The sequence below is a fragment of the Dunckerocampus dactyliophorus genome, chromosome 18, assembly GCF_027744805.1.
Source record: "Dunckerocampus dactyliophorus isolate RoL2022-P2 chromosome 18, RoL_Ddac_1.1, whole genome shotgun sequence".
NCBI classification, from domain to species: domain Eukaryota; kingdom Metazoa; phylum Chordata; class Actinopteri; order Syngnathiformes; family Syngnathidae; genus Dunckerocampus; species Dunckerocampus dactyliophorus.
This window is the reverse complement of record NC_072836.1, coordinates 9,066,251-9,093,157: the sequence shown is the minus strand read 5'-3', so window position 1 is coordinate 9,093,157 and position 26,907 is coordinate 9,066,251. Positions and strand designations below refer to the sequence as shown.

At 41.6% G+C, this 26,907-nt stretch overlaps 3 protein-coding genes and 1 pseudogene across 7 annotated transcripts; 3 read left to right on the top strand and 1 right to left on the bottom strand.

The window, feature by feature from the left end:
* Positions 1–7: 7 nt before the first annotated feature.
* Positions 8–2,234, top strand: dxo (decapping exoribonuclease). Of its 2 annotated transcripts, XM_054759464.1 has the most exons (7): positions 8–357; positions 520–974; positions 1,081–1,307; positions 1,390–1,609; positions 1,703–1,838; positions 1,898–1,992; positions 2,076–2,234. In XM_054759464.1, the coding sequence occupies exons 1-7, from the start codon at positions 334–336 to the stop codon at positions 2,182–2,184; spliced, it is 1,266 nt and encodes a 421-aa protein (XP_054615439.1). In that variant the 5' UTR covers positions 8–333; the 3' UTR covers positions 2,185–2,234. The 2 variants fall into 2 exon arrangements, with proteins under 2 accessions (XP_054615439.1, XP_054615438.1); XM_054759463.1 differs by having other exon boundaries at positions 1,390–1,838.
* Positions 1,811–20,508, bottom strand: slc25a17l (solute carrier family 25 member 17-like). 4 transcript variants are annotated; one of them, XR_008566738.1, is made up of 11 exons: positions 20,222–20,508; positions 20,029–20,089; positions 19,165–19,231; positions 18,857–19,011; positions 18,206–18,322; positions 17,991–18,136; positions 17,298–17,393; positions 16,873–16,955; positions 16,388–16,582; positions 11,699–11,742; positions 1,811–11,110 (listed from the first exon to the last, which is right to left on the bottom strand). XR_008566738.1 is itself a non-coding variant. In XM_054759470.1 (10 exons), the coding sequence occupies exons 1-9, from the start codon at positions 20,294–20,296 to the stop codon at positions 16,435–16,437; spliced, it is 948 nt and encodes a 315-aa protein (XP_054615445.1). In that variant the 5' UTR covers positions 20,297–20,508; the 3' UTR covers positions 1,811–11,742; positions 16,388–16,434. The 4 variants fall into 4 exon arrangements, 3 of the variants coding, with proteins under 3 accessions (XP_054615445.1, XP_054615446.1, XP_054615444.1); XM_054759470.1 differs by having other exon boundaries at positions 1,811–11,742; XM_054759471.1 differs by lacking the exon at positions 11,699–11,742.
* LOC129171104 (decapping and exoribonuclease protein-like) lies at positions 3,688–14,225 on the top strand (annotated as a pseudogene).
* A 422-nt stretch (positions 20,509–20,930) lies between the features above and the next one.
* On the top strand, positions 20,931–25,826 carry anks4b (ankyrin repeat and sterile alpha motif domain containing 4B). The gene is made up of 2 exons (XM_054759465.1): positions 20,931–21,215; positions 24,228–25,826. Exons 1-2 carry the CDS (start codon positions 21,055–21,057, stop codon positions 25,351–25,353), a joined length of 1,287 nt encoding a protein of 428 aa, XP_054615440.1. The 5' UTR covers positions 20,931–21,054; the 3' UTR covers positions 25,354–25,826.
* The last annotated feature ends 1,081 nt before the right edge of the window (positions 25,827–26,907 follow it).

Sequence of the window (26,907 nt, the reverse complement as noted above, 5' to 3'; positions counted from 1 at the left end):
AAAACACTGCCCCCCCTGGTGACCGCCATCACTGCATGTCCTGCTGACTGATGTTTTTCATGTCATTACGAGAATAACAACGAACCAAACTGGAGCAGTAGTGAGGTTTTATCATGCGGTTTAGGTTCCGAAATAGATGATCGTGTGGTAGATAGTTACAGCGAGCCCTGTGATGTTTAAAACGAAGTACAACTGCTTTGGGGTAGCGTACAACGCTAGTTAGCTAGGCAGCTAGCTTCCCTCGCCCAGGCGCTTTGTTATTAAGTCAAAAAATGGTCCCTTATGAATTTGTCAAGATGTTATTTAGCACTGTTACTTCGCGTGTAGGTGTTAATGCATGTGGGACTCCCCAGTGAGGTATGTTTTTACTAATGTCATATTATTGAGTATACATGCAGTATTAACATTCATGTACAATTTAAATTACATTTATGAAGTATGTACATGTGCTTCTATTTAAATCTATAGCATTCTAAGCGACATAGATATTTGCATAATGGTGAGTTCTTCTCCTTGCAGACAACAATGAACCAGCACAGAACCCACAGTTCCAGCTTGCCGCACCAGCAGTCAGTATGCAAGAGATGGGGAGAGGACGCTGACCAAAATGAAAGGAGACATAAATCCTTCAAACCAAACTACCACCATCACCAGTCTGGTCCATCAGCTCAGCAACTGAGCTCCCAGGCTTTGAGCACCAGAAGGGAGCTTTACCACAGAGACTTCCCGCTGTACAAACAGCCTGTCGAAGTGGGTTTCTTTTCGCTCGACTCTCAGCGTAGATTCTTCAACGACAGCAGGCAGATGCGATACTACGTCGAACCTGAGAAAAGCCCACATTTTGACCTGGGGGATGGATACAAGGACCGTTTTATAAAGAGGGATGAGCGTGTGAAGGAAAAGCTGGATCACCTGCTTCAGTGGATCTTGGCAAACCGATCAAAAGTCACACAGAGGACAGATGCATCCTCATCGTAAGATCGCAATCGCAATGATGCCTGATTCCTACATACGGCCAATACTGTTTGATTATCCATTTGCATGTGACCTCCAGTGTATCTCGCTGTTCCCTCTCCTCAGAGCTTTGGATGTTGACTTTGTGACATGGCGAGGCCATCTGACCAAACTGCTGACCACACCTTATGAGACACGAGAGGGCTGGTTGCTGGCCGTCACCAAGTTTAAAGGAACATTTTATATCAGTGAAGTGGAAACAGAAGCGGCTCGCAGGGACCGGGAGAACCGCGCCGCGCGGCATGAGATGATGATGTACTGGGGGTACAAGTTTGAGCAGTACATGTGCTCAGGTAGGAGGGTCTTTTTGATCCTTTCAACTCTGGATTTTTTGTTGGGCTGTTTTTTAAAATATAAATGCCTCATTCCCTCAAGATAAGCTCGAAGGATCACCGGATTCGAGCGGTGTGGTCAACACAAACGAAGCCTTCTGCACTGTGGTACAAACCCGCCTCTCAGATCACAGGCTCCTCTTCTCCGGCGAGGTGGACTGCCGGGATAAAGACACCGACTCTCCATCTCCTCCCGCCTGCTACGTGGAGCTGAAGACGTCCGCAGAGATCTGTACTCCCAAGCAGCGTAGCAACTTCCACAGGTACGATAAGCCGCGTATACACAGCCACTACGATACAGCCGCTATATTGTGCAGGTTTTGGGTCGAGCTGGTCTTGTATCGGTTCCTTGTCAGGTTTAAGCTGCTCAAGTGGTGGGCACAGTCCTTCCTCCCCGGAGTCCCCCGCATCGTCGCAGGCTTTAGGGATGACGACGGAGTGGTCGTCTCTGTGGAGACCTTTCACACCTCCAAGATTTCGCAGCTTATCAAGGTATAATTGTTGTCAGATGTCAGTGCGTTGCCGCAGCAACAACTGCATCTTTCGCACAGGGGGAGGACAGGTGTTGGAAGCCGACAGTCTGCATGAACTTCTGCAGCGACTTCCTGTCTTTTGTCAAACGTGTCATAACCGAGGATGATTCTCGGTGAGTTTTTTCATTAAAAAAAAACAACAAAGAAACAAAACACCCTTTCAGCCCTTTCATGGCAGGTATTCTCTCTGTTGCAGTGTGGTGTATCTGTTTTCCTGGAACCCACGCTGCGACGTGACCTACTCTGTACACAAGGACTCCTCTTACTCTTTCCTGCCAGACTGGTACATGAAGGAAATGATGTAAAGATTCACACCATAAAGATTCACACTCATTTACAATTAAAAAAAAAAGAAGCAATCTGCTAGTCTAACTTTATTTTTTATATGTAACCTGGCATGTGCTTTTGAGAAGAAACAAAATGATGTAAGCGTCCATGTGTTTTTATTCACTTTCTAGAACAAGCCTTCTGTTTATGTGAGTGTGTCCAAAATCCAACTGGAATATTTCATTTATTGGTATTTGGTAATGTGTGATTTCGGCTTCAAATTACTTTTTTTTTTTTTTTGAAACAAAAAAATATAAGAACGCCACCACAGGCTAGCGTATGCTAACAATCGTAGTTTAAAGGAAAAGACAGAACAACATATTGACTGTATTTCTCACAATTCCAAGTTAAACTTGCACATACGCAAAATCAGTCTCAGAGAAGCAACCAACAATTTGGAGTCATTAGTAGCTAAACTTTGCCAAATTGCTATCATTAGCTACTGTAACAACAAACAACCAATGTGCGTGCATGTGTGTTAATGTGGGATGTGGCTCGCAGTGCAGAATGCTTGTGAGCACATTGGAAAGTTAGTGCCTCGGTGCAGTCTCTAACCAAGGCAGACAGCACCTTTAAGTGTTTCTGAGTGTTTTTGTATTAGGCCTCCATGTATAAGCTACACAATGTAACATCCATCCACACATTCTCTATACTGCTTGTTCACGGGGGAGCTGGAGCATATCCCAGCTGACTTTTTGGGCGAGAGGCGGGGTCCACCTTGGCCTGGTCGCTAGCCAATCACACATACAGTGCACTCCAGAAGTATTGGAACAGTGAGGTCAGTTCCTTTATATTTACTGCAGACTAAAAACATTCGGGTTTAACATCAAAACATGTGTATAAGACCTGAGAGCAACAGTTTGATCATTCTTTTACACCCATAGACAGGTTCATGTTGTTTCCACCTCTAAATACCATCTACACAGGCAAAACCGATCCTCCCCAATCTGAAACTGAGCGTAGACATTCAGCGCTATTGACTGATTGAATAAATAACGGAATAGGACATACCTGGGCAACAAAACACACCTATCAGTCACATGTTCTAACGCTTTTGCTCACATGGAAAACGGGTGGATTAAAAACAAAAGGTTGCTATCTTCGAAGCTGCTCCAGATGTAAATATTGTATAGTATTGTTACACCTGGAAATAAAAGCTGAAATGTCATCTTTATCTTTTGATGAAGGAACTCCTCTTGACCACATGAGCGCTCAGACGATTCTGTTCCTTCCTTAGTTGTGTTACTTATTATCTTTTCTATGCACAGATCCAGAAAACCCACACAAGCACGGCGAGAACATGCAAACTCCACACAGAGGTGCTCTAATGGAGACTGTCAAAGGTCAAACTGTATAACATATATTATCATCGTGAGGGGGGGAAACAGGATGGACTACCCATGGAATGTGAAACTCAGAAACAATGTCTGAGAAACGAAAGCGAAAGCTACACTTGAGCAGGTATAAAACCAATGCAAGGCAACGCCTCTGCGGCAGAATACACGGCATCAGCAGCAGCTTCACATTCCAACCCGGTACCTTCACCTCAATTAATTGAATTAATTAAATGCATTTATTGAAGATGGCGCCCTCCGGGGCAGACGTATCTGTTTCACTCTCCCGTTTTTTCTATTTGTTGTTATTTTACTGTTCATATTGAACATGCAATGCACTCACGCTGTACACTACAACAGAGAGACACTTTTAAACATCGGCAGAGTTCACCGTGAACTTTCTTTGCGACTTTGGCTTTCTTCTACGTCGCGAGGACGCAGCCGCCTGCGGGTCTGGTGCGCTGAATACCCGGCGAGCAAAGCAGCCGAGGCGGAAACGAGGCAAGAGGGGCGGTCTGCATGCTAGGCTAAAAGCTAGAGCGACTAGGCCACCGCTACCAAGCCTGCTGCTAGCCAACGTTCGCTCTCTTGGAAACAAGATGGACCAGCTGAGAGCAAGGATTTGCAGTTCAACGTGAGATCAGAGAGTGCTGTGTGCTCCACTGATCTGTATTATATATCTGGATAGCTCATTGGCGATGACTTGTGAAGCCACACGGCCGCCATATTGCCACTCGCAAGAAACACTTCTCGGAACAGCTTTTGCATTCGTGGTGAACTTCTTTTATTAATTCGGTTTGGACACAAATTTTGCCTTAAGATGCCTGCATGTGCAGCTATTAACCGCACAAATCGCCAGCTCAAAGGCTGTGGACGAACATTTCACCTGTAAGTATGACTGAAATGTAGATTTATGATTGATAATTTAAGAGTTTTGAACTGTCGATCTCTCAGATATTTTCGATCGTGTACAATTCCTCTGATTAAATGTACAGTATGTCCAGAATTGATACGTTTATATAGCTCTATAATAGCTAAGAGGAAATTTAAGTACTTTTTTGTTATATCATGATATAGGTATTTTTTTAAGGGACGATGGTTGCGTTACTTGAAGGAATGGGAGAATCTCAGTGCTTCCATGATGCTTACCAGGCATTGTATACAGTGCAGTTAGCAAGCCAGTTTGCATACAATTGACCCGGCATGACCCTTCATTTGGATAAACAACTATTTTGTTTTTTTTGCTGCTGAATGACTGACGTAAAAGGATTCATTCATACCATATGTTCTGGAAAATAATATTACTGAACATGCATACGTATTGTCTTACCCAAAGCACATGGTTTTGTTTCAGTGTTGTTTTTTTCTGTGTGTGTGTGTGTGTATGTGTTTATGGTTATTACACATTATGGTTATCACATATTATTCCTGTGGTTTTTGTTAAAATATATTTCTATATCAGAAAAGAGGTTATTTCTATTTCATAACACAAACAAAAAAAATCAGCAAAATGTTAAATGATTTTAAAACTTGTCCAAAGTCAGTCTCTTTTATGATTCATATTTTGTACAGACGAGAGCATAGTGAATTGTATGAAAGTAAGAAAAAAAAGTAAAGGATCATGACCATGGATTTTAGTGGAAAAAGGGATGGGATATGCAGTTAAAATTAAAATCTCTTTCTAGAGGAGTAAAACTATGCATTGCTATAGGGGAGTGCTGAGCCAGGGTGCAGAGTAGAATTTTGTAGAATTTTTGGGGAAAAGTACATTTAATATAGCCAAACATAGAGAATAACGTATCAAATAGTTTTAAGGGACAAAGGTTGCATTACTTGAAGGAATGGGAGAATCTCCCCGCTTTTTAATTTAAAATATAGATGTTCTGCGAGCCTCTTCATCTGCTTTGTACACTATGTACGCTGTGTCGATGTAGTCGAGATGTGAGTGGTAAGATGGCGTCTCTTTGGCTTCCGCGGCTTGCAGGGCGGGTGCGACGTATGAGCTATCCAGATACATTATACAGATCAGTGTGTGTGTGTGTGTAACCTGCCCTGTTTCGCACCTGCCCGCACCGGGGCTCGAATACAGGACCTTCGTAATGGGAGGCGAGGGCGCTGACCATGCGACTAAAAGCCCGGACTGTCGGCCGCGTGTTCAGCGCAGCTCTTGAGGCACAGGGAGTGAGGTTTACCAACGTACACTCGCACAGCCTCACAGGCTGGCATCCGTTACATGTGCTCACCTTCACAGAAACCTGGCTGATGGAGGATATACCAGACTCGGCGATCCACTTGGAAACATTTGCTGCTTACCGTGGAGATCGCACGTTGGCGTCTGGTAAACACAGGTGGCGGTGTCTGTGTTTACGTAAACGAACGGGGGAACGAGGGTTAACAGCGGTCTACATTCCACCACGAGCTAACACCGCTAGCGCACTGGGCCACCTGCATGACATCATTGATAAACAAGAGACCAAACACCCGGACGCTGTATTTATCATATCTGGCGATTTCAACCACTGCAACCTCAGGACTGTTCTCCCCAAATATTACCAGCATGAAAGCTTTCCCACAAGGGAAAATAACATCCTGGACCAAGTCTACAGCAACATGAAAGGTGCTTTGAAGGCTGTTCCAAGACCCCATTTTGGAAATGCCGACCACATCTCCATATTCCTGTATCCAACATACAGCAAGCTCCCCCTGTAAGTATAGCAGTTAAAGTGTGGAATGAAGAAACTGATCAAGTACTTCAGGACTGCTTTGGCTGCACAAACTGGGGTGTGTTTGGAACTGCAGCGGGGACGGAAGATTGTACTGTTATTGGATGAATATGCTTCTGCTGTGACTGGCTATATTAGCACATGCATAGAGACTGTTACCACCACCAAGTATTACAAAAATACTCTAATCAAAAACCTTGGATGAACTGTGATGTAAGGGCTAAGCTACACGCTTGTTCGTCTGCATTTGTCATGGGCACCGCTGAGGACTACAAAAAGGCCAGATATGACCTGAGGAGATCCATACGAGAGGCCAAAAGACAGTACAGACAGAAGCTGGAGGGCTACTATTCCACTTCAGACCCTCGGCGCATGTGGGCGGGGCTCCAGCACATCACGGAGTATCGACAGCGGAGTAGCGTAGCCACATCCAGCCAAACCACACTTCCCGACGAGCTGAATGAGTTTTACGCCCGCTTTGACACCCAAGCTCCTGATCAGCAGAGAGGGTGGCTGAGCTTGAGCACACAGGACTCACCTCTCATGGTGACATCATCTGATGTGCGCAGGGTTCTGAACAAAACAAACCCACGAAAAGCAGCAGGCCCGGACAACATCTCAGGCCGTGCACTTTGGGTTTGCTCATCAGAGATAGCTGATGTGCTTGCTGACATATTTAACCTGTCGCTAGCACAAGCATCTGTACCAACCTGCTTTAAGTCCACCACCATAGTGCCCGTACCCAAGAAGATCAACGTGACCTGCTTGAATGACTATCGCCCTATAGCAGTCACTCCTATTGTTATGAAGTGCTTCGAAAGAATAGTCATGACCCACATCAAAAAGAGCATCCCGGTCACTGTGGACCCTCTACAGTTTGCATATCGCCAGAACCGGTCCACAGATGATGCAGTCAACACTGCCATCCACACAGCCCTTTCGCACCTACAGGGCCAGGACACATATGTCAGAATGCTATTTATAGACGATAGCTCTGCATTTAACACAGTCAGCCTCCACAAACTCTCAGATAAGCTTCTCACACTTGGCCTGTCACCCTCCCTCTGTAACTGGGTGTTTAACTTTCTAACAGGCAGGCCCCAGTCAGTCAGAGTCCACAATCGCACATCCAGCTCAAGAATTGTGAGCACTGGGACCCCACAGGTGTGTGTGCTGAGTCCGCTCCTCTACACGCTCTTCACCTATGATTGCGTGGCCTTCCAGAACAAAACCAGCATCATTAAATTTGCGGATGACACTGCAGTCATCGGCCTGATCCCTGGTGGTGTTGAAACGTCATACAGAAGAGAGGTGGCGGACCTCTTAGCTTGGTGTCGTGATAACAATCTCCATCTCAAAACAGATAAGACTAAAGAGATGATCATTGACCAAGAACGAGGGAAAAGGAGCCGCATAGACCCCTGTTTATTGATGAGACTGAGGTGGAGAGGGTGAAAACCTTCAAGTTCTTTGGCACACACATCAGCGAGGACCTCACCTGGTCTCACAACACCCATCAAATTATCAAGAAGAAATTTGGTATGTCCACCAAAATCCTGAGTTGCTTCTACAGATGCACTATCGAAAGTGTCCTTACCGCCTCCATCACTGTTTGGTACGGTAACTGTACAACACGAGATAGGAAGGCGCTCCAGCGGGTGATCAAGACCTCACAGAACATTGTTGGGGCAGTCCTCCCTTCACTCCAAGACATTTATAAATCTAGAGTCCTACGAAGAACACACAACCTCATCAAGGACAGCACACATCCACAACACTGATTCACACTCCTACCATCAGGTAGACGCTACAGGAGTTTGAAGTCCAGGACCACAAGGCTGGCAAACAGCTTTTACCCACAGGCCATCAGGCTTCTCAACGAAGCACTCACACATGCCACACGCAGCACATGCACACACTCATAGCACTTTATTTATTTACTTATTTGTATTAATGTCTCTTCTGTTGTTGTTGCTTAATTTATTGGTACATATGTTTCTTTTGTTCTTATTCATTTTCTTGTGTTTTTCTTTCTTTTTTTGGGAGACTGAACAGAACAAGAATTTCATTGTATAGCAGAACTGCCTGTTTTACTGTGCATATGACAATAAAAACTCTTGAATCTTTCAGAGGACAATGTATTTGAGTACCCAAAAAGAGCAGTATGGTAAAGACGTCGCACTATTGAAGCAGGTTGAGGTGGGTTCCTTTTCCCTTGACCCGGAGGGTAGATTCAGACATGACAGGAGTCAGATGAAATACTATGTGAAACCCGACCAAGCCCCGCATTTTGACCTGAGGGATGGCTACAGTGACGGCTACGTAACGACAGATGAAAGTTTGAAGTTCTGTATGGACCACATCCTCCAGTGGATCTTGGCCAACAAGTCATCATTCTCATCGTAAGATTACAACACTGACACGCTATTCTGGTTTAATGAGACTTTCAATGTATTGCCATTTCCTCTCCTCAGAGATGTTGACTTTGTGACAACCCGAGGCCGCTTGACTAAACTGCTGACCACGCCATATGACACCGTATCAAGCTGGGTGCTGGCCGTCACCAAGTTCCAAGGAAAGCTTTACATCAATGAAGTGGAGACAGAAGCTGATCACAAAAGTCTAGTCCAGCGCACTGACAGTGTAAAAGAGATCATATACTATGGGTTCAAGTTTGAGAAGTACATGCGCTCAGGTAGGAGGGTCTATTTGATCGGTTTGTAGTCTGGTTCTGTTCTGTAACATTCAATATACTATTTGTCCCTGAAGATAAAACTGATGGTTCACCGGATTCCAGTGGCGTGGTCAACATGAACGAGGCCTTCTACGCCGTGGTCAAAACCCGCCTCTCAAATCACAGCCTCCTGTTTTCCGGCGAGGTGGACTGCCGGGATAAAAATCCTAATGCCTCGGATCCTCCAGCCTGCTACTTTGAGCTGAAGACAACAACAAAACCCCCCAACAAGTATGTTCAGATCACAAGCAAGATCACGTTCACACTTGACAAAATCCCCTCTCCGGACGCCTCCCTGGGGAGGTGCTCAGGGCACATCTGACCGGTCGGAGGCCTCGGGGAAGACCCAGGACATGCTGGAGAGACCATGTCTCTCAACTGGCCTGGGAACGCTTCGGGATCCGCCGGGAGGAGATGGATGAAGTGGCTGGGGAGAGGGAAGTCTGGGCTTCCCTGCTTAGGCTGCTGCCCTTGCGACCCAACCTCGGATAAGCAGTAGAAGATGGAGGGCTGGATGGATGGATAGAATTGACAAAATGTACGGTGACCAGATTTTGAAATTCAAAAACCAACACGCTCGGCCCTGCAATGAGATACTCTAAGTACTCAAAGATACCCTGTAGCCGAGTGTCCATTTGCAGCCAATGACTTTTTTTTTTTTTTTTTTTTTTTAGCCCACTGCACATTCTGAAAATGTAATTTAACACGAAAACCTCAGAAAAAACAGCAGTAATTTTACATGAATGAAGTCAAAATATGAACAGGAAAAAGTTGCAATTTTACGAGAATAACGTATTATGCAGGAAATTATCATTTTAGTAGCATAAAGTTGAAATCTTTAAAAAAAAAAAAAAAAGGGGGGGGGGGTTTGTATTAGTCTTAATATTATGAGAAACAAAACAATATAATGTTGTAATTTTTGGTTATTAGGTTGCAGAAAAAGTTATGTTACAAGAATATAGTCAAAATATGTCAATACAGCCATCCCCCGCTACATTGCCTTTCAGACATCACTCCCTCAGTCTATTGACTATTTTCAAAAATGTATCATTAATACATTGCTGTTTTGTGGTTTATTAATCAAAACATATTGAAAGACAAGTCATATGTTGTATTCTGGTCACACTGTGTCAGTAATGACACAAAACATTGATCAGACATTACATGACCTGTAAATATGTACATGGAACGATGGCACTTTCGGTACTTGGCGCTATTATGCTAGGTGCCAGCATGCTAACTGTTAGCATGTTAGCTACTTATGTACAAATGTAAATGCATACGATGTTATGATATAGGGGACACTGGAGAACTGCCTTGGCACTTTCGGTAGTTTGTGCTAGCAACGGTTTTGCTTTTTCAATGATAAAAAAATCCAAATATACAATTTTTTTTAATTTTTGGTCCTGACCATCAATCCAACCATCTTCTATATACCGCTTGTCCTCACTAGGTATGTCACCGCAGGTATGCTGGAGCCTATCCCAGCTGTCTTTGGGGCGAGAGGCGGGGTACAGTCTGGTGACTGGTCTGACCACCCATCCATCCATTTTCTATACCGCTTCATCCTCATTAGGGTCGCGGGTGCATGCTGGAGCCTATCCCAGCTGACGTCGGGCGACAGGCGGGGTACACCCTGGACTGGTCGCCAGCCAATGGCAGGGCACATATAGACAAACAACCATTCACACTCACATTCATACCTATGGACAATTTAGAGTCTCCATGCATATTTCTGCAACATGGGAAGAAGCCGGAGTACCCGGAAAGAACCCACCGGGAGAACATGCCAACTCCATAGAGATGTTCCAACGGAGATACGACCCCACCGTCTCCTGACAGTGCGGCCAACATGTTAACCAATAGGCCACCATGCGGCCATGGTCCGGCCCTGGACCAGACTATCACAAATGTGAACGCAGCCTAATCGACAACCTCATCTTCCACCGCCTTGTTGTTGGATTGACCTTTCTTCCTCATCAGTTTTAAGTTCCTGAAGTGGTGGGCACAGTCCTTCCTCCTTGGAGTCCCTCGCATCATCGCAGGCTTCCGGAATGATGACGCAGTTGTTGTGTCCATGAAAACCTATGAAGTCAGCGATATTCCAAAGCTCCTAGAGGTACATTGCAGTTGTTAGATGTCAACGCGCAACAGATGAACAAAGAGCATTTGTATGTTTTGAGCAGGGTGAGGACAACTGTTGGAAGCCAAACATCTGCATGGACTTCTGCAGCACCTTCCTGTCTTTTGTCAAGAGCGTGGCAACTGAAGACAATCCTCGGTGAGTTATTTATTTTTAAAAAGTCTTTTAGCCGGTTTTGAACAGGTATTCTTCCGATTGCAGTGTGGTGTATCTGTTCTCCAGACAAATCCGCTCCGACGTGACCTACTCAGTACACAAGGACTCCTCTTATTCTTTCCTACCAGACTGGTACGTGAAGGAAATGATCTAAAGATTCACACCATCAGTGCTCATTCACTCTTAGCATTAAATAATTGGGCCTCATATACTTGTATACAAAATGGCACAATAAGTATATTTTACTCATCTGTGGGTCAGTCACCTGTAAGGGCTACCAAAAGTGTGACATAGCAAGCAAAATTCTAAGTTATTTTATAACCAATTTGCATCGTAAAATATAGCATGACTTTAATATATATCGCTATATCATCTATATCACTATAAATGCTTTAAACTTACTTTAAATCAGGGGTGTCCAAACTTCTTCCAGCGAAGGCCACATGCTGAAAAATGAAAGGATGCAAGGGCCGCTTTCATATTTTGTAAACCAACACATGGAGATATGCTAAGAAGCTAAATGTAGCTCAAGAAAAAAAATACTAAAAATCACGTTTTTTTTCCATAATAATACAAGTTTATTCTTGTAAAATTGCGACTTTTGTTCTTCATTCGATTATGACTTTTTTTCTTAATATGTTGACTTTATTCCCATAAAATTACAGCTGTTTTTTTTCCCCATTTCTGCAGGTTTTAATTTTTATTTTCCAACTATATCATTTCAGCTTTCCTCTTGTAAATTTTCTTCTTGTAATCATAACTTTATAATGTATTTTTTTGTATTTCAACATTGTTACTAAAGTGATATTTTTCCTCATTTTACAAGTTTATTCACATAAAATTGCAAATGTTCTATTTTGTTCTCTTAATAGTTTGGCTTTACTCTGGTACACATTCTGCTGTTGGTTTTTTTGTATAATTTTCGAAATATTTCAACTTCTTCTCCAAATATTTTGACTTTATTCTGATGTTATAAATTTGCACCCAAAAATTACAACTTCATTCATTGTTTTTTTTACTTAAAAAAAATTCTTTAATATTAAACTTCATGCTACTAAAATGACATTTTTCCTCATACTATTACTTTATTCTCGTGAAAGCATGGCTTTTTTTCCTTGCTAGATTACAACTCTTCTCTTAATATTTTTACTTTTGATTGATTTCCCCATTTTTGCTGTAGTTTTTTTTTTAAGTTTCCTTGTTAAATTACATTTTTAGACTGTGCTGCGGGCCGATAATATCACAGCCGCCGGCCGCAAATGGCCCCCGGGCCACACTTTGGACACCCCTGCTTTAAATGATGACAAACAAGCCCCAAAATGGCGACGACTCTTGCACGTAACACGGAGCTAGTAGATGGAACGTGCTTCAAACTCCGTGCGAGACTCAACACTGTGCTCTTTATTTAAAACGTTGTTAGTTAGCACTGCTGGCACACACTTCACCTTCCGCGAAAGCATGATGGTAACAACAGTTCCCCAAAGTGTACTGATTGGAAAAAATAGATCAGAAAACCCTCAAGGCAACACGTATCCTGGACGTGTTAGGCCATAGGTGTGATTGTCAGTCAGCGTCACTTCCGTTATTGTCTGAATTTTGACAGAAAAAAAAGGAGAAATAACACGCAAATACCCTCACATTGTGTGTCAAGCCAGTTCACTTGCATACAGTTTTTCCTAACTAAATTTTTTTTTTTTAATTAATTGATAGTTGTTTCGTTGTTGACTACGGCCTATTATTTGTCTAGTCAGAGGTCACAAGGCGTCAGTGATGATCCACTGATGAGACGTTACGTTACATTACCTTAACTTGACAGTCCACAGTTTTCACACTTTCGCACAAAATGGCGATGCGCAAACGCACTGAAATTGACATCAGATCGTGCTTTCTACACAACAGGCTAAGAAAATATTCCACGCCGGTTCCCCTGTTTATTCAATGTGTGTGCAGGCTATTTTTATTTGGTTATATCTGCAAATCAACGTAGTCTGTGTGTCATGCCCCTCCAAGTGACGGCTCCCTCTCTGGTACCCTTTTCAGGAGAATGAGCCCTATACCACCCTCGTAGCATAGCTCCTGGTAGGCCTTTATATAATTTGATTCATTCATTTGTGGTGGTTTTGTGTGTTAATTAGAGGTTACGCTCTGCAATGTTTTCATCTTGTGTACCAGTTTGTACAATTAAACATCAATGACAAAGTCATGTGTGTTGTCCTGCTTCTGCTCGCCTTCCGGCATCTTCCCGAGCTAAAGAAAGAGCCCCAAATAGTAATAGAATAGTAAGGGAAAATTTTTATTCAACCACTGATATTAGTAAAATAAAATTATAAATAAATAGTAGAACTTTTGTTGTTGACAGAATTCATTTTTAGACAATATATGTTTAATATAAAATAACATGAGTTGCAAATAAGTGAAGATGGCTTCAAGTAAGAATTGCATTCAAAGTTAGGAGGACTTTCCATGTGAATATTGCACAAAAGGGTGTGTGTATGTGTACATATTTTAAACATACTGCGTGTACTGTATATACAGTGCCCTCCAAAAGTATCACCAAGGTTTGTGCAATGGTCCTGGTTGATTTTGCATCTTCTCTCAGATTCACGATTGCTTGTTTTTCCACCCATAGACAGCGCTCTGGTTTTCATGTTGTTTTCACCTCTAAATGCAGTCTGCACAGGCAAAACCTTAGGATTGGGTTAGGGGTTAGGTACACTCAGAGCTATTTATTGATTGACTAAATCGTGCAATCAGACTCACATGAAAAATGGGTGGATGCAAACAAATGGTGGTATTTTCTGAGTTATACTGTATATCCGATTCGGATGAACCTGGAAATAAAAGCTGAAATGTTGCTATCTGGTGTTATACTCATCTTTTACGATAAAGCAATTGATTTCACTGCTCCGATACTTTTGGAGGGCACTGCGTGTGTATGTATGTATATACAGTCACGGAAAAAATGATGTGTCTGTGCTTTAATGCCTGGTAAAACTAAAGTTTCATTTGTTTGGACAAATATAATGATGACACCAGCTCATAATTCTGTTTAATTAGTTTGTACATTTAAGAGCTGATACAGTATATACGGTAGCCCCTGATAATAACCAAAATCACTTAAATTCTTACATCTATGGCATTGTACTGCCGAAAACAGTGCTTTTAGGCATTCCATGTTGTCGTGTTCATTGTATTCTTCAGGTAATATATCTTTATGGTACCAGGCATTAAAATGAACAGGAAATTTAAAATGACACATATACAGTAGCTATATATACACACTCGTGTGTGTGTGTGTGTGTGAGAGAGTGAGAGAGATCCAGTGCCATAGTTATGTTCTTAAATATTAACTAAATATGTACCGGCACAATGTGTGCACTACAGGCACTTGTACTAACAGAGCGCTAACAACTAGTGAGACAATTAACAGTCTAGCAAACGCAGAGCCTCTATTGTGGAACAATTATTCATACTGGTCAAATTTGAAGTTACACTGATGTATTTTCCAACGTGAAATGACACAAGAAAGTAGAAAATGACTTTAAAAGATGTGTTAAAGCTTTAAATGAAAAATACCATTTTCAGTTTAATAAATGATTCGTTGTAGTACCTACAACTGCATTCATTATTTTCACTAATTTTTTGTTTCAATTTGTGGAAAAATGTTCAACAGTTAAAAGCATCAAGCTTAGTTCATGCGTGCAAAGTTATAAAACATTTCAAAATGTTCCTGCATTGTTTTGTGACTGATTCCGATTCCGATTCCTCATTTCTATTCCGGTTCCGAACGATTCAAGATTCAGATGCTTTTAATGAGGGCCCTAACCACAATTCTTTTTGGATGAAATGTCTGACTTTATCAGCTTTACTATTATTTTTTTTGCTTTGCTGCCTCAATGTTGGTGTAAGCTATTTTTTATGACACCCTTGTTTTGTTAACACAAGTAAACAGCATATAGCCCAATGCGCTCTTATTTTGAAGGCCAGAAGTGTGTCGTGTGAGTCGAGAAGGTCCCTTGACTGTTGCTAACAGAGACGGACTGTGCAAATGATAAACTTGTCTAGTTGTACATCCCGGCCTTTATTTACACCAAACTTCCACATCAGCTAGCATCCTGAAACCCTCGACCACATTGGCACGAGACAGACGTCATTTATTGTGTGACTTCCCTGATTGTGATTGCTTAGAGGAGTCCGACGTAGGACATTGAACTCTGCTACTTGTACACCAGGAATGTGTGAACATGGCTCATGTTGATCGTGCACCCTCCTTTGCATGATATTGTTTTGCAAATGTTGCTCTGAGCCGACCGCTCTTTTTTTCTGAATTTAAGCCAAACCTTTTTTTCCCCGCTTCGCCGGTGCTCGCCGGCTTCTTCTTCAATGGTGTTTGCGGCTATTTCTTCCAGTCGGCAAAGTGGGCATCGAAATAAAAACATCTGAACAATCTCGGAAGAATTGGGATGTTAGTGTTCGAGAGTCGATGCCCAACCCTAATCGTGACACGCTTAACATGTAGTAACTGGCATCTTTCATCACAGTGTCTTACAGTCTTTTGCCACATTCTTGTGTCATTTGCAGCTAAAATATCCCCTTGACTTGATGAAAAGTAACATTAAACATTTAAAACAACAGACAACAGTATCATGTTACTAAAGGAAACCGGCCTGCTGTTCAAAGAGTCCATACTGACAATCATGATACGTCATTAGTTTGTGTTAATCAAGACGGCTAAAAGCACCTTAGCCACACACAACTTGTATTCCATATGTAGACTTTACCAACTTCAATTAATTCGAAGATTTTCTAACAAGTCATCCTTTTAATCTGGCAGTGATGAATACTCATCTTAGGCCTTCCCTTAACATATAAGACCGTGTGTATGAGGAATGGTTTTAGTGTATGTGCAGCAGCCGCCTGATGTTATTTAAACTCAGGGTTAGTTGGTTTAACAAGGTAACCAAACAGTTACGAAAGTTTTTTGTTTTTTTTTAAGGCAAGTATGTCATGTACTTCTCCTACTTCTGGTTATGTTCCACATACAAAGTGAGAGTGTGCAATCTGCATCTGCAAAAAAAGCACCAATCCCACCTCTCCGTGCTCAAGTGCGCAACCACGTCCACCGGCGGGTCTGCAGTTCACTGCTTGAGCTTCCTGTGCAGGCCCATCAGCTTGAAGGTGGCGGCGGTGATCTTCTCATACACGACAAACATGAGGGCGGCCGTCAGCACCGTCTGAAGCAGCTTGGCCTCCAGGCCTTTGTACAGCCCGAGAGGGCCATGCTTTCTGTCATGAAGGGAACACGTGTCTTTCAATTGAGATTGAGTGGCCACCATATACAAACATGAGCTGGACTTTATCCTACTTATTTCTTAGTTCCTGTCACAGTGTGATAGTTGTGCAGTGAACAAAGATCGAATGGGAGCAAGGTGACATTCATCACATGGCACATAATATACAGCGCCGCCGCAAAGTACCCACAGCACTTCTCATTTTCCACATTTTAAAACCATGTTTCTAAATGTCTGAATACTTTCTGGATGCGCTGTACGTCAAGTGGCGCAAGCAGTACTCACTTGATTCGATCCATGAACAGGGAGAGAATGTTTGCCAGACTCCCCATCAGGCCGCTCTTCCCATCACCTTTGTACTGGCCAAACTGATAAGACAGCACACGTTGAACCAATCGGTGAAAATGGACACATCTGTACGGTTTACAATGCATATACGCAAGGGATCCTGCAAAGAAGCTGCAAAAGAGCTGTAACAGAAGACCTGGCATTCAGTAACCTGTGCTTTTTACACAGACACTAGCGCCCATGTGAAGATATATAATTCTTACAAAAATATAAAACACTTTCTGGCGGCCAATTTCAAGAAAAAGCGAGTACCGCTGGGCACCCGGCAACTGACAAGAGGAACAATTGTGTTGATTATACAACAGATCCACGTTTGGCGCCCGTGTGTGCTTGAGTGTGGGAAAATTTGGTCATGTATTTACCCTCAGGATGGCTTGAACTGTCTGCAGTGGATATGTAGCGGTGGTTGCGATGGCTTTGGCAACCGCTCCAATGAGGAAGATCTCTGCAGATGATATCTGTGGAAATGTGTTGGGTTATCATTTATGGACTGTTTCTACAGTCTGCATGCATTATTCCCCATTATGGCAAAAGATGGAATTAGTATGTAGGCTATACGGTCATCCCTCGCCACATTATAAATCATAATAAATAAATCATTCTATTTTGTGGTTGAATACGGCCTAATAGTAAAAAAAACAAAACAACGTATGCATATCTAAGCAAATTTTACGTATTTTTGCCTGAATGAAACATTTTCAAGCATACAGTACAAATGACTAAATGAACTAAAATCCAATATAAAGGCATCCAAAAGACGCTTTCAAATTGTGATATGCAGTATTCTACACTGGTGAAACGTACAGGCAGACAATCTCCGGAACAACAGGTTTTTTATTGCAGGTTTGAATCAATAGCATCCATCCATTTTCTATGCCACTTATCCTCATTAGGGTCGCGGGGGTATGCTGGAGCCTATCCCAGCTGACTTCGGGCAAGAGGCGGGGTACACCCTGGACTGGTCGCTAGCCAATCACAGGGCACATAAAGACAAACAATGTAACCTGTGAAGCATGTCCAAACAAATGAAACCATGACCAAAGTAATCCTCTCACCTTCCTCCCGCCTTGACCCGCCTTCCTCTTCATGGACTCGTAGAACATAAACTGCACTGCCGGGTTGAGCACGAGGATGAGCGAAGGCAGAGTGCCGTTCCACAGAGTTCCCACTCCTTCGCTGGCTATGATCTGTGAGAACGCATCTGAAAAGGGAATGAGACGATAAAGTAACACAAAAGAGGCGCTTGACTGGCAGATGTACACACACACACCAAAAATGCCCTTGTACTGCGTCTGATGAAGGTCCTCATTCCTGAATTTTGCTCCCTGAAGCTTCAGACGAGTGTTGACCACCCACATGGGCGTAGTCAGGATCACATTCACTGCCCCTGCACGTGCAAGAAAATGACTCTCCAGACAATAGCTTCCACTAAACGTAACATTAGGTACACATTCACAATACATCCCAAATATAATATTTCTCAGTTTTGAGTGAAGTAGTATGTATGAGAGGTAGTAATTTAACAAGATGTTACTGGTTTTTGTCAACGGTCTAAAATTGCACTGCATCATACTGAGGAGTGTTTAAAGGGGCCCTATCCTGTTCATTTCAGTGGCTTGTAAAATGATACTGGATCCCACTGGGGCACTATAGTATATTTATGTTCATAAAATACTCCATAAATATCAAGTTCAAATTCACATGCTGAGTTCTTATCAAATGCACTTCTGACACCTTGTGGCCATTTTTATGGCTTGAAACTGCTCTAAAAATGACATTCATTAGTGTGCAGTTGCGTCATCACCTCTTTGGGTTCGGGTTTATAAAAACGTATAAATATGTCTTTGGTATTGAATGAGTTAATATTGGAGATTATTCAGGAGTACCTAATGAAGTGGCAAGTGAGTGTACATGTGGTCACCTGACACAATGCCAATGAGCAGGTCTTTGCCGAGTCTTGACTGGTGCGGCCCAGTGGCTGTCAGCCTCTTGAGTGTGTTGAAGGTGTAGAAGTAGACAAAGTTGGAGCAACACAGGCTGGAGATGACCGGGAACCAGCCTCTGTACAAAGCCAGCCTAAAGAAATTTGTCATTTGAAATGTTCAGATGTTCATCTGTGCACATTATAAGTTTGACCTGAGTATAAAAAGTACATTTCCGATGCCGGAAAAGTGTCAAGTGAGGGGTTTTCCTGTTAAAATAATCCATACGGAACATTAGCATACTTACACGCCCTCTTCCTGGGCTATCTCAGCCAGGATGACCGGGGTGGATTTTGACTTTCGATTTTCATCAACTGCAAAACAAACAAATACACACACAAGCGCACGGTGTATTACTAAAACGAGAGGTTACGGCCTGGAGAGGAAATCAATCTTTGTACGTAAGTGCACTGGGATTGTCTTTGCTAAGGATTGATAAGGATTGGGTGCTTCATATCCATGTAAGACCCCGCAATGTGTTTTTGTCCTCTGTAAGCTGTGTGCTGCGAAGAGGACACCCTAAGCCTTTCGGTGATATGTAACTTGTTGGGGTTTGTCCAATAAAACAGAAGATCTGTCTTCCCAGAATGTCTGCCATACAGACCAAATGTTTTTATTGTCAGAAGAGAAGTAAGATAGTAAATGTATTGACTTGCATTTTCAAAAGGTAAGAGAGAGTGTTTTTCAATAGTTTGAGGTGGTTTTTGAATTATGTTGTCATTTTTAAAATGCACATTTTTCCAATGACCTCAGTGGCGGACATAATAAAAATGTTTTAAAAAAACAGTAGTAAACATGGATGTAATAATTATTCAGTTACATTACATTTACATTCATTTTTGATCAACAAACTATTATAGTATATTGTATATTTTAACTTTTCTTTTTCTGGGTCTCGGAAGGATATGTAATGATAGTGAAAACTTAACAAAACTACTTTTCTTGTAAATTGTATACACCTGGGTTTGGTGTAGTCCAGAAAAGCTACTTGTATATACGGTACATAAGTTAGTCACTTAAAATGACGTTATCTTGTATATACGGTACATAAGTTAGTCACTTAAAATGACGTTATCACATAAAAGTCGATACATTTGGAGCTACAACTCACCCTGCAGTCGACTTTTAGCTGTGTCCAAAGGGAAAAAGGCGGTCATTGCTGTCACGCTACCCTGAAAAGACAACGAGACGCTTGTTGAAAGTTACTAAATAATATTCAGTTTATTTCATGGTGCCATTGTACACCCGCATCCCGTCTTCGTGGAGCCATACAGTGTCTTGCTATCATACTTATCTCGACTCACCATTGCGCCTGCCACAGCGTGAACCAGTGTCTCGTAAGACAACAGTCCGGCAATCGAGCTTCCATTAGCGGACATGTCTGCCTGCAGCGTCTCACTGTGCACAGAGCGAACGCTGGTAAAGAAATGATGCGTGTGATCCCTGTCTGGTTTGCAAAGTAAATGGCTGGTAAAATGTGAAACATTTACATGTACACGACAAACTATCACACAAGCAGAAACAGGAACTACAAGTACTACTGCTAAAAACACTCTTCATTCATTTGTCTTGAACTTCCGCGTTTTCTTCTTCTTCCCTTGCGGAAGAATGCTCGTTTACCGCCATCTAGGTGCTAAGGAGAGAATTACACGGTTCACATTCAAGGCCACAATATTGGTATTATTTTATATCATCCAAAACAAAGAGCTGTGTCATACATTTTGCACTAAAAACAGTAATCGAAAATACAATAAATCAATGAAAATAATAAAAACAGGAGTTAAAACTGACAGATACATAATATAATGAATAAATTAAAATAGACATATTATAAATGATATCTTATTAAATAATAGCACTGTATGCTTGTACTGTTTGTTAAACTGACTCATACTGATACTGGAGGAAGAAGTTGCATGGAATTATTAAAGCAGGTCTTGATCAGGCTAATTGCCACATAATGGGAGGTTGGGCATGTGCCTGAGCACCAAACTGGACTTTGGTATTGTTTTATGGCTCCGAGCTGCTGACATGACGACGCCCTGCATGAGCTCACTTGGTCCGGCTGCTTTTTGTGCGCCTGAAGAGGGAGAAGAAAAGTGAGCGGTTTTGTTTCTTTTCACCCTGGGGGAGGACAATGTCTCGGTACCACAAGGCAGCCATTGACGGTTACCTGGACCTTTTGAAGGAGGCCACAAGAAAGGATCTGAACTCACCGGACGAGGATGGAATGACGCCCACCTTGCTGGCTGCTTTTCATGGACATGTGGATGCGCTCCAGCTCATTTGCAGCAGAGGGTGAGAATTGTACCGTATGTGCTCCATCTCCCACTTGGGTTCCAAAAAAGTAACCCTGCTAAAAATAATAAAAAGGCAATTTGGATTAAGATGCTGGATTTTGTTTGTTTGTTTGCTTGGGGTGTTTTCATAATAATGTTTCCTTTTGAGATTTTAAGTGCTCTTAAATTCATTTAACAGTTAAATATTTCAACTTTTATACTTTTATTATTAATATTTATTTAAAATAATATGAATTTATTATGCAATTTGTAGTTAGTATGTACCAATATTATTTATATAATATTTAATTGTTTAATTTTTGTTTGTTTTTGGTTAAGTCTGTAACTTATACAAAGCATATCAAATTGCTGTTAAATGTGCCTGGTGATATTTTTTAGAATTAATTTTTTAACATTAATTATGATCTAATATAAATTAATATATGCTTACATATATTATATATTTATATTATTATTATTTTTTTTTGTTCTACTTCCTATACTTTAATAGATTTATTTATTTATTTTCAAGCTGAATTATTTTGATTTTATTTGTTTTGTGACATGAGTGAGTTGGACTTGACACACTTTATCCGCTATAGGCTGTCAAAAACAAGTGAATACTTGCATTCGACTCTTGCGGTAGTTCTCGCTGATGGTCCAAGCCAAATGTTTTACCATCCAAAAAACAAAAGAAGCTTTCATTCACAGCAAATCTCCATCCCCATCCCCTCATTAGATGCAACAAAAGAGGCTGTAGCACACCACGAGCACACAAATATGGTCCCAGCTGAAGGCGAGGCTTGTATCACTAACATGGCCATGCAGAAATAACGGATGGTCATGACATGCACAGCAGGATTTATGAGGAAGTCTCGCAATCGGGACTTTTATTGCTGGAACACTTAGGCTCACCTACAAAGGACTTTACATCTTAATAGCTCAACCATTACTCTTTGTCTGGATTTAGTGTGTGCATGCTATGTATTAACATCGATGACTGTCATATTTGCATGGTATCAAGGCATTGCTATAATACGTTGTGATCTATCAACCTACATTAAGAGGTCCTAGGCACATTTTGTGCCTTTGGATCTTCTATTTTCAAGTCATTTTGGCAAATAAATATAAGTGAAATTTAGCAGAAGATATTCAATTTTTAGAAAAAAATGTTGAATTGCCGTACCTGTTCCTTAAACGTCTCTTTGCAACTGGCTCAAAATGTTAAAACCAAAATATATAAAAACACCATCGAGTGGCACACCATGTGTGGTTTAAAAGACCAAAGTGAAAAAGAAAGTTATCAAATGTATTTGTTATTTATTTACAGGCTATCATTCATGTTTATATGTATATTCTATTTTTCAGATGTACTTTTTTTTCTCCCAATAAAAACATAATTAATATTTGGTACAAATATTTCAAGCTGAAGTAGTTTAAAAAGATTGAAAGGTAAGTAGTAAAAAAAAGTTAAAAAAAACAACTGACCTAATGATAATAATAATAATAATAGTAATAATAATAATAATAATAATAATAATAATAATAATAATAATAGACATCAAGTACTCATAGAAATGTATTTTACGGAAATTAGTTTAGGTAGGTTTTTCCGTCAATATAAAACTGTAGAATTGTGCAAACATACTGGCTTTTAAAAGGTTAAAACTCCCAAAAATATAGTTAATATCTGATATGTATATTTCAGATTGATGCACTAACACTACAGTCGTAAAAACAGCAGTTTATGGGAAGCTGATGTTTTTCTCATTAGAGTTAAATGAGTAAGGATATTAATGGAACTCTTAAGGGTTCCTAATAGTCATTTCATATTGCACATCATTTCTTCGGGAACCCCTCCATCTCTTATTAAAGGGGTAGTTTTGACATGAAGTTGTAGGACATCCCCATCACCAGTGTAGTGCATCAACAGTGACTTTTCACCTCACTTTGTCCCGTGAGCCGAGTTCTGGTCATTTTTTTTTTTGCTGTTTAAGAAAGTAGTTCCAGCTAGTTTTTGGGGTCACTAAAGTAGGGCATTCTGCTTCTTAAAACAATATGCGTTGAAAAGAATAATACATTTGCATCACAAAAGTGTTCCCCACAAAAAAGTCGGACCTCTCCATCGCTCGGCGTTATTTTCTCCCCGTTCGTATCACCGCGTGCTGCTGCTTGTCCATTGTTGTATGTGATGTGAAGAACACCCTCGCGTTGCAGCGGTTTTTATCTGCGCATGTGGAACACTGTGGAACACATACACAACAATGGACAAGCGGCAGTGAGAGAAAATAACGCAGTGCGATTGAGAGGTCTGACTTTTTTGTGTGTTGTGATACAACATGTATTTCTCTTTTCAACTCATATTGTTTTTAGAAGCAGAACTAGCCGGAACTACTTTCTTAAACAGCAAAAAACAACCAGAACTCGGCTCACGGGACGAAGTGCGGGGAAAAGTCACTGTTGTTGCACTCCACTGGTGATGGGGATGTCGTACAACTTCATGTCAAAAAGTCCTAACTATCCCTTTAAAGTAATTAATCCACCAAGGAGGTTTAAATCTTCATTGCTACTTGTGCGTTTGTTTGCAGGATTTTGCATAAACACTACTTTTTCCCATTAAAATGTGTGGTGCAGAGGATGAAGGGTAAAAAAGAACGAAACTTTTTTGGACCGCTAACTAGTTAGGACTGAATCAACAGTGCCTCCGCTGGTTGCAGACAAGTAGTGCGCTCCATTTTGCCTCGGTTGCTTCAAGAGTCATACCATTCATGCTTTAATGTTACGTTATACAGCAAAACGTTGCGCCTGCTTCATAACCACTCAAATCGTTTACAGCAGTGCTTCTCAAATAGTGGGGCAGGCGCTCACTGGGGTGTCGATGGCGTGTGAGAGACGGGGGGGGGCTATACTCATAAAGTGTCTTCAAGGCTGGCAGGTCTGTTAGTGTTTTTATTCATGCTTGAACGATGCCGGTGCCAGCAATTCATACAGTGGGTATGAATGAGTATTAATGTCATTTTATGCCCCACAGGGGAGACCCCAACAGAAGCGACATCTGGGGTAACACGCCGTTGCATCTCGGCGCCGCTAACGGCCACATGCACATCCTGAGCTTCCTGGTCAGCTTCGACGCCAATCTGTTTGCGCTGGACAACGACTTGCACACGGCGATGGACGTCGCCGCTTCGCGGGACCGCATGGAGTGCGTGCGCTTCCTGGACGGTGCGGCCTCCCAGCAGACCAACCAGAATCCAAAGAGAGTTGCCAGGTTGAAGAAGGAGGCCAGCAAAGAAGCAGAGAAACGGGTGAAACTCTGCGAGAAGGTGAAGAGGAGACACCAAAGCAAGATGGATAAGATGTACCGAGGTGCAGACGCTCCCGGATCTGTTTCGGAGGCCAGCGATACATCGGCCTTGTCGAGCGGGGGTACCGTGACGGGTGTCAACGAGCAGTTCTCCAAGCTTATCGCCTCTGATAAATCTGGTTCGCTGACGGCCCGAGTGAAAGGCACACTGCAGAAGAAGCTTGGGAAGAAAGAAAAGGGGCCCCTGCAGAGCTCAGGCGCAGACGGAAATGTTATATTTTTCAAGCAGGAAGATGCTGCAGCTGAGAATCCAGAGTTCTTGGATGTTTTCAACGAGCAGGATGAGGGGATGCTCGAAGAGGAAGGACAGGCTGGTTATGGAGACGATGGTGACTCAGGTCAAGTCAAACAGTCCATCTTCAACAGGCCCGGCCTCGGCGGTCTTATTTTCATGAAGAGGATGGGCCTAGATACAGAGGATGTCCCGAGTGGGAACAACGAAAACCTCGGCTACCTCGTTCAGAATGAAACACTCGAGGCAGAGGAAGATATCTCTGGCATGGAGGGGAACACCAACATGGACGTCCCATGGGAGCAGGAAGATCTGGGTTTGGATGACGAGGAGGAGGAGACTTCTCCTCTGGACGCCTTCTTGTCTTCCATCTCCTTGTCAGAGTTTGCCCTGGCCTTCACCAGAGAGCACATGGACCTGGAGGCGCTCATGCTTTGCTCAGATGACGACCTGAAAAGCATTCGCATCCAGCTGGGGCCCAGGAAGAAGATCCTGGAAGCAGTTTTGCGTCGGAAGAACGCGCTGGAACACCCGTGCGCCATGGGAGACAGCTGTCTGTGAGAACTCAATAAAAGATTACATTTAAATGTGCCATTTTGTTTGATTTGTAGTGCAAAAGATGATTCATCAAACTATTTATCTAAAACACAAACGCTGGAATAACAGGCAATACAGTTCAGTACAGGAGTAGCATGAATGGAATGTACTGTATGTAGAGGATCAACACACCCACCTCAAGTCAAGTTCAAACAAAACAAGAAATGTGTTCATTCTGTCTTGTCACAAATGCTGTAAGAGATGAATATGGAGGCTGGACTTTTAATGAATAAAAGGTTCTTATTTCATCAGTTTTGGCTGTATGACATTGTGACACTACTTTTTTTTAAAAGTGACTTTTAAATGTAGAGCTACAGCTCTGTCAGTTTTTGTCAGCGACTCCAACCATCAAGGGAATATCGAAGGGAAGGCTTTTGAAAGTACTGTAATCTTTTAATGTGTGCCTAATTTAATTGAAAAAAAAAAGATTAAATAAACATAAAGACAAGTTAGCAATAATTTCAATGTAAATGATTCATTAAGGCCGCACGGTGGCTGAGTGGTTAACATGATGGCCATACAGTCAGGAGATCGGGAAGACCTGGATTCGAGTCTCCCCTTGTGCATCTCTGTGTGGAGTTTGCATGTTTTCCTTGTGCATGTTTGGGTTTTCTCCGGTTTCCTCCCACATTCCAAAAACATGCATGTTAGGTTAATTGGCGACTCTATATTGTCCATAAGTGTGAATGGTCGCTTGTCTATATGTGCCCTGCTATTGGCTGGCGACCAGTCCAGGGTGTACCCCGCCTCTCGCCCCCGTGAAGCTAATTAGAATAAGCGGCATAGAAAAAGAATGGATGGATAATTCATTAAAATGTGAAATTATTTCTTTCATTGCCCAGTGGTAAATATCATCTTAAGTGATTATTGAACCCTTTTAATAACCATGTATTTCATGACCAGTATGTATTTCATGACCTGTTTCGTTATTTTAAATAGGTGAATACTTTTTTTGTTAGTTTAACAAGATTTTAAATTATTTATTTACCACCTCCGTGATAAAATGAGAAAACTATCTCGTTCGAAAGAGAGACTATCACGTTAGAAAGAGAAACTTTCTCGTATTAACGAGAAACACTTAAAAAAAATGTAATTTACCATGGCAGTTCTGCGCTTCCGTAGTGATAGGTGACAGTGATTTAATTCATGTTGCATTCCATGGCGCTTTTCATGATACTTTTCAATGCACCTCGGTATCATGAAATAAAAGGCCATTACATCAATAAATAAGACATCAAATAATTTTAAATTTCATAAATACTACGGAATAAATACAAATGCCAAAACTAAAAAATAAAATAACATAAATATTTTTTTTTAAATGACGTTAAATACTTAAAAAATATTGGTCATGAAATAAACCAAATAGTTTCAGTGTCATTATTTAAGATTCTATTGTTACAATTAAATTAATTAAATTAACTATTAAAATATTATAAATTGTAATTAATTATTTTATACTTAACTTATTAATGTGTTTCTGTTTGGCTCTATCTATATTTATTTGACTTTGGCACA

Coding starts and splice junctions, on each gene's coding strand:
- dxo (XM_054759463.1), top strand. CDS start 334: ATGCATGTGGGACTCCCCAGTGAG. Junction 975..1,080: donor AGGACAGATGCATCCTCATC/GTAAGATCGCAA, acceptor CCCTCTCCTCAG/AGCTTTGGATGTTGACTTTG. Junction 1,839..1,897: donor AGATTTCGCAGCTTATCAAG/GTATAATTGTTG, acceptor TCTTTCGCACAG/GGGGAGGACAGGTGTTGGAA.
- slc25a17l (XM_054759470.1), bottom strand. CDS start 20,296: ATGTCCGCTAATGGAAGCTCGATTGCCGGACTGTTGTCTTACGAGACA. Junction 19,012..19,164: donor ATAGCCCAGGAAGAGGGCGT/GTAAGTATGCTA, acceptor AAATTTCTTTAG/GCTGGCTTTGTACAGAGGCT. Junction 17,394..17,990: donor CGGGTCAAGGCGGGAGGAAG/GTGAGAGGATTA, acceptor ACATTTCCACAG/ATATCATCTGCAGAGATCTT.
- anks4b (XM_054759465.1), top strand. CDS start 21,055: ATGTCTCGGTACCACAAGGCAGCCATTGACGGTTACCTGGACCTTTTG. Junction 21,216..24,227: donor CAGCTCATTTGCAGCAGAGG/GTGAGAATTGTA, acceptor TATGCCCCACAG/GGGAGACCCCAACAGAAGCG.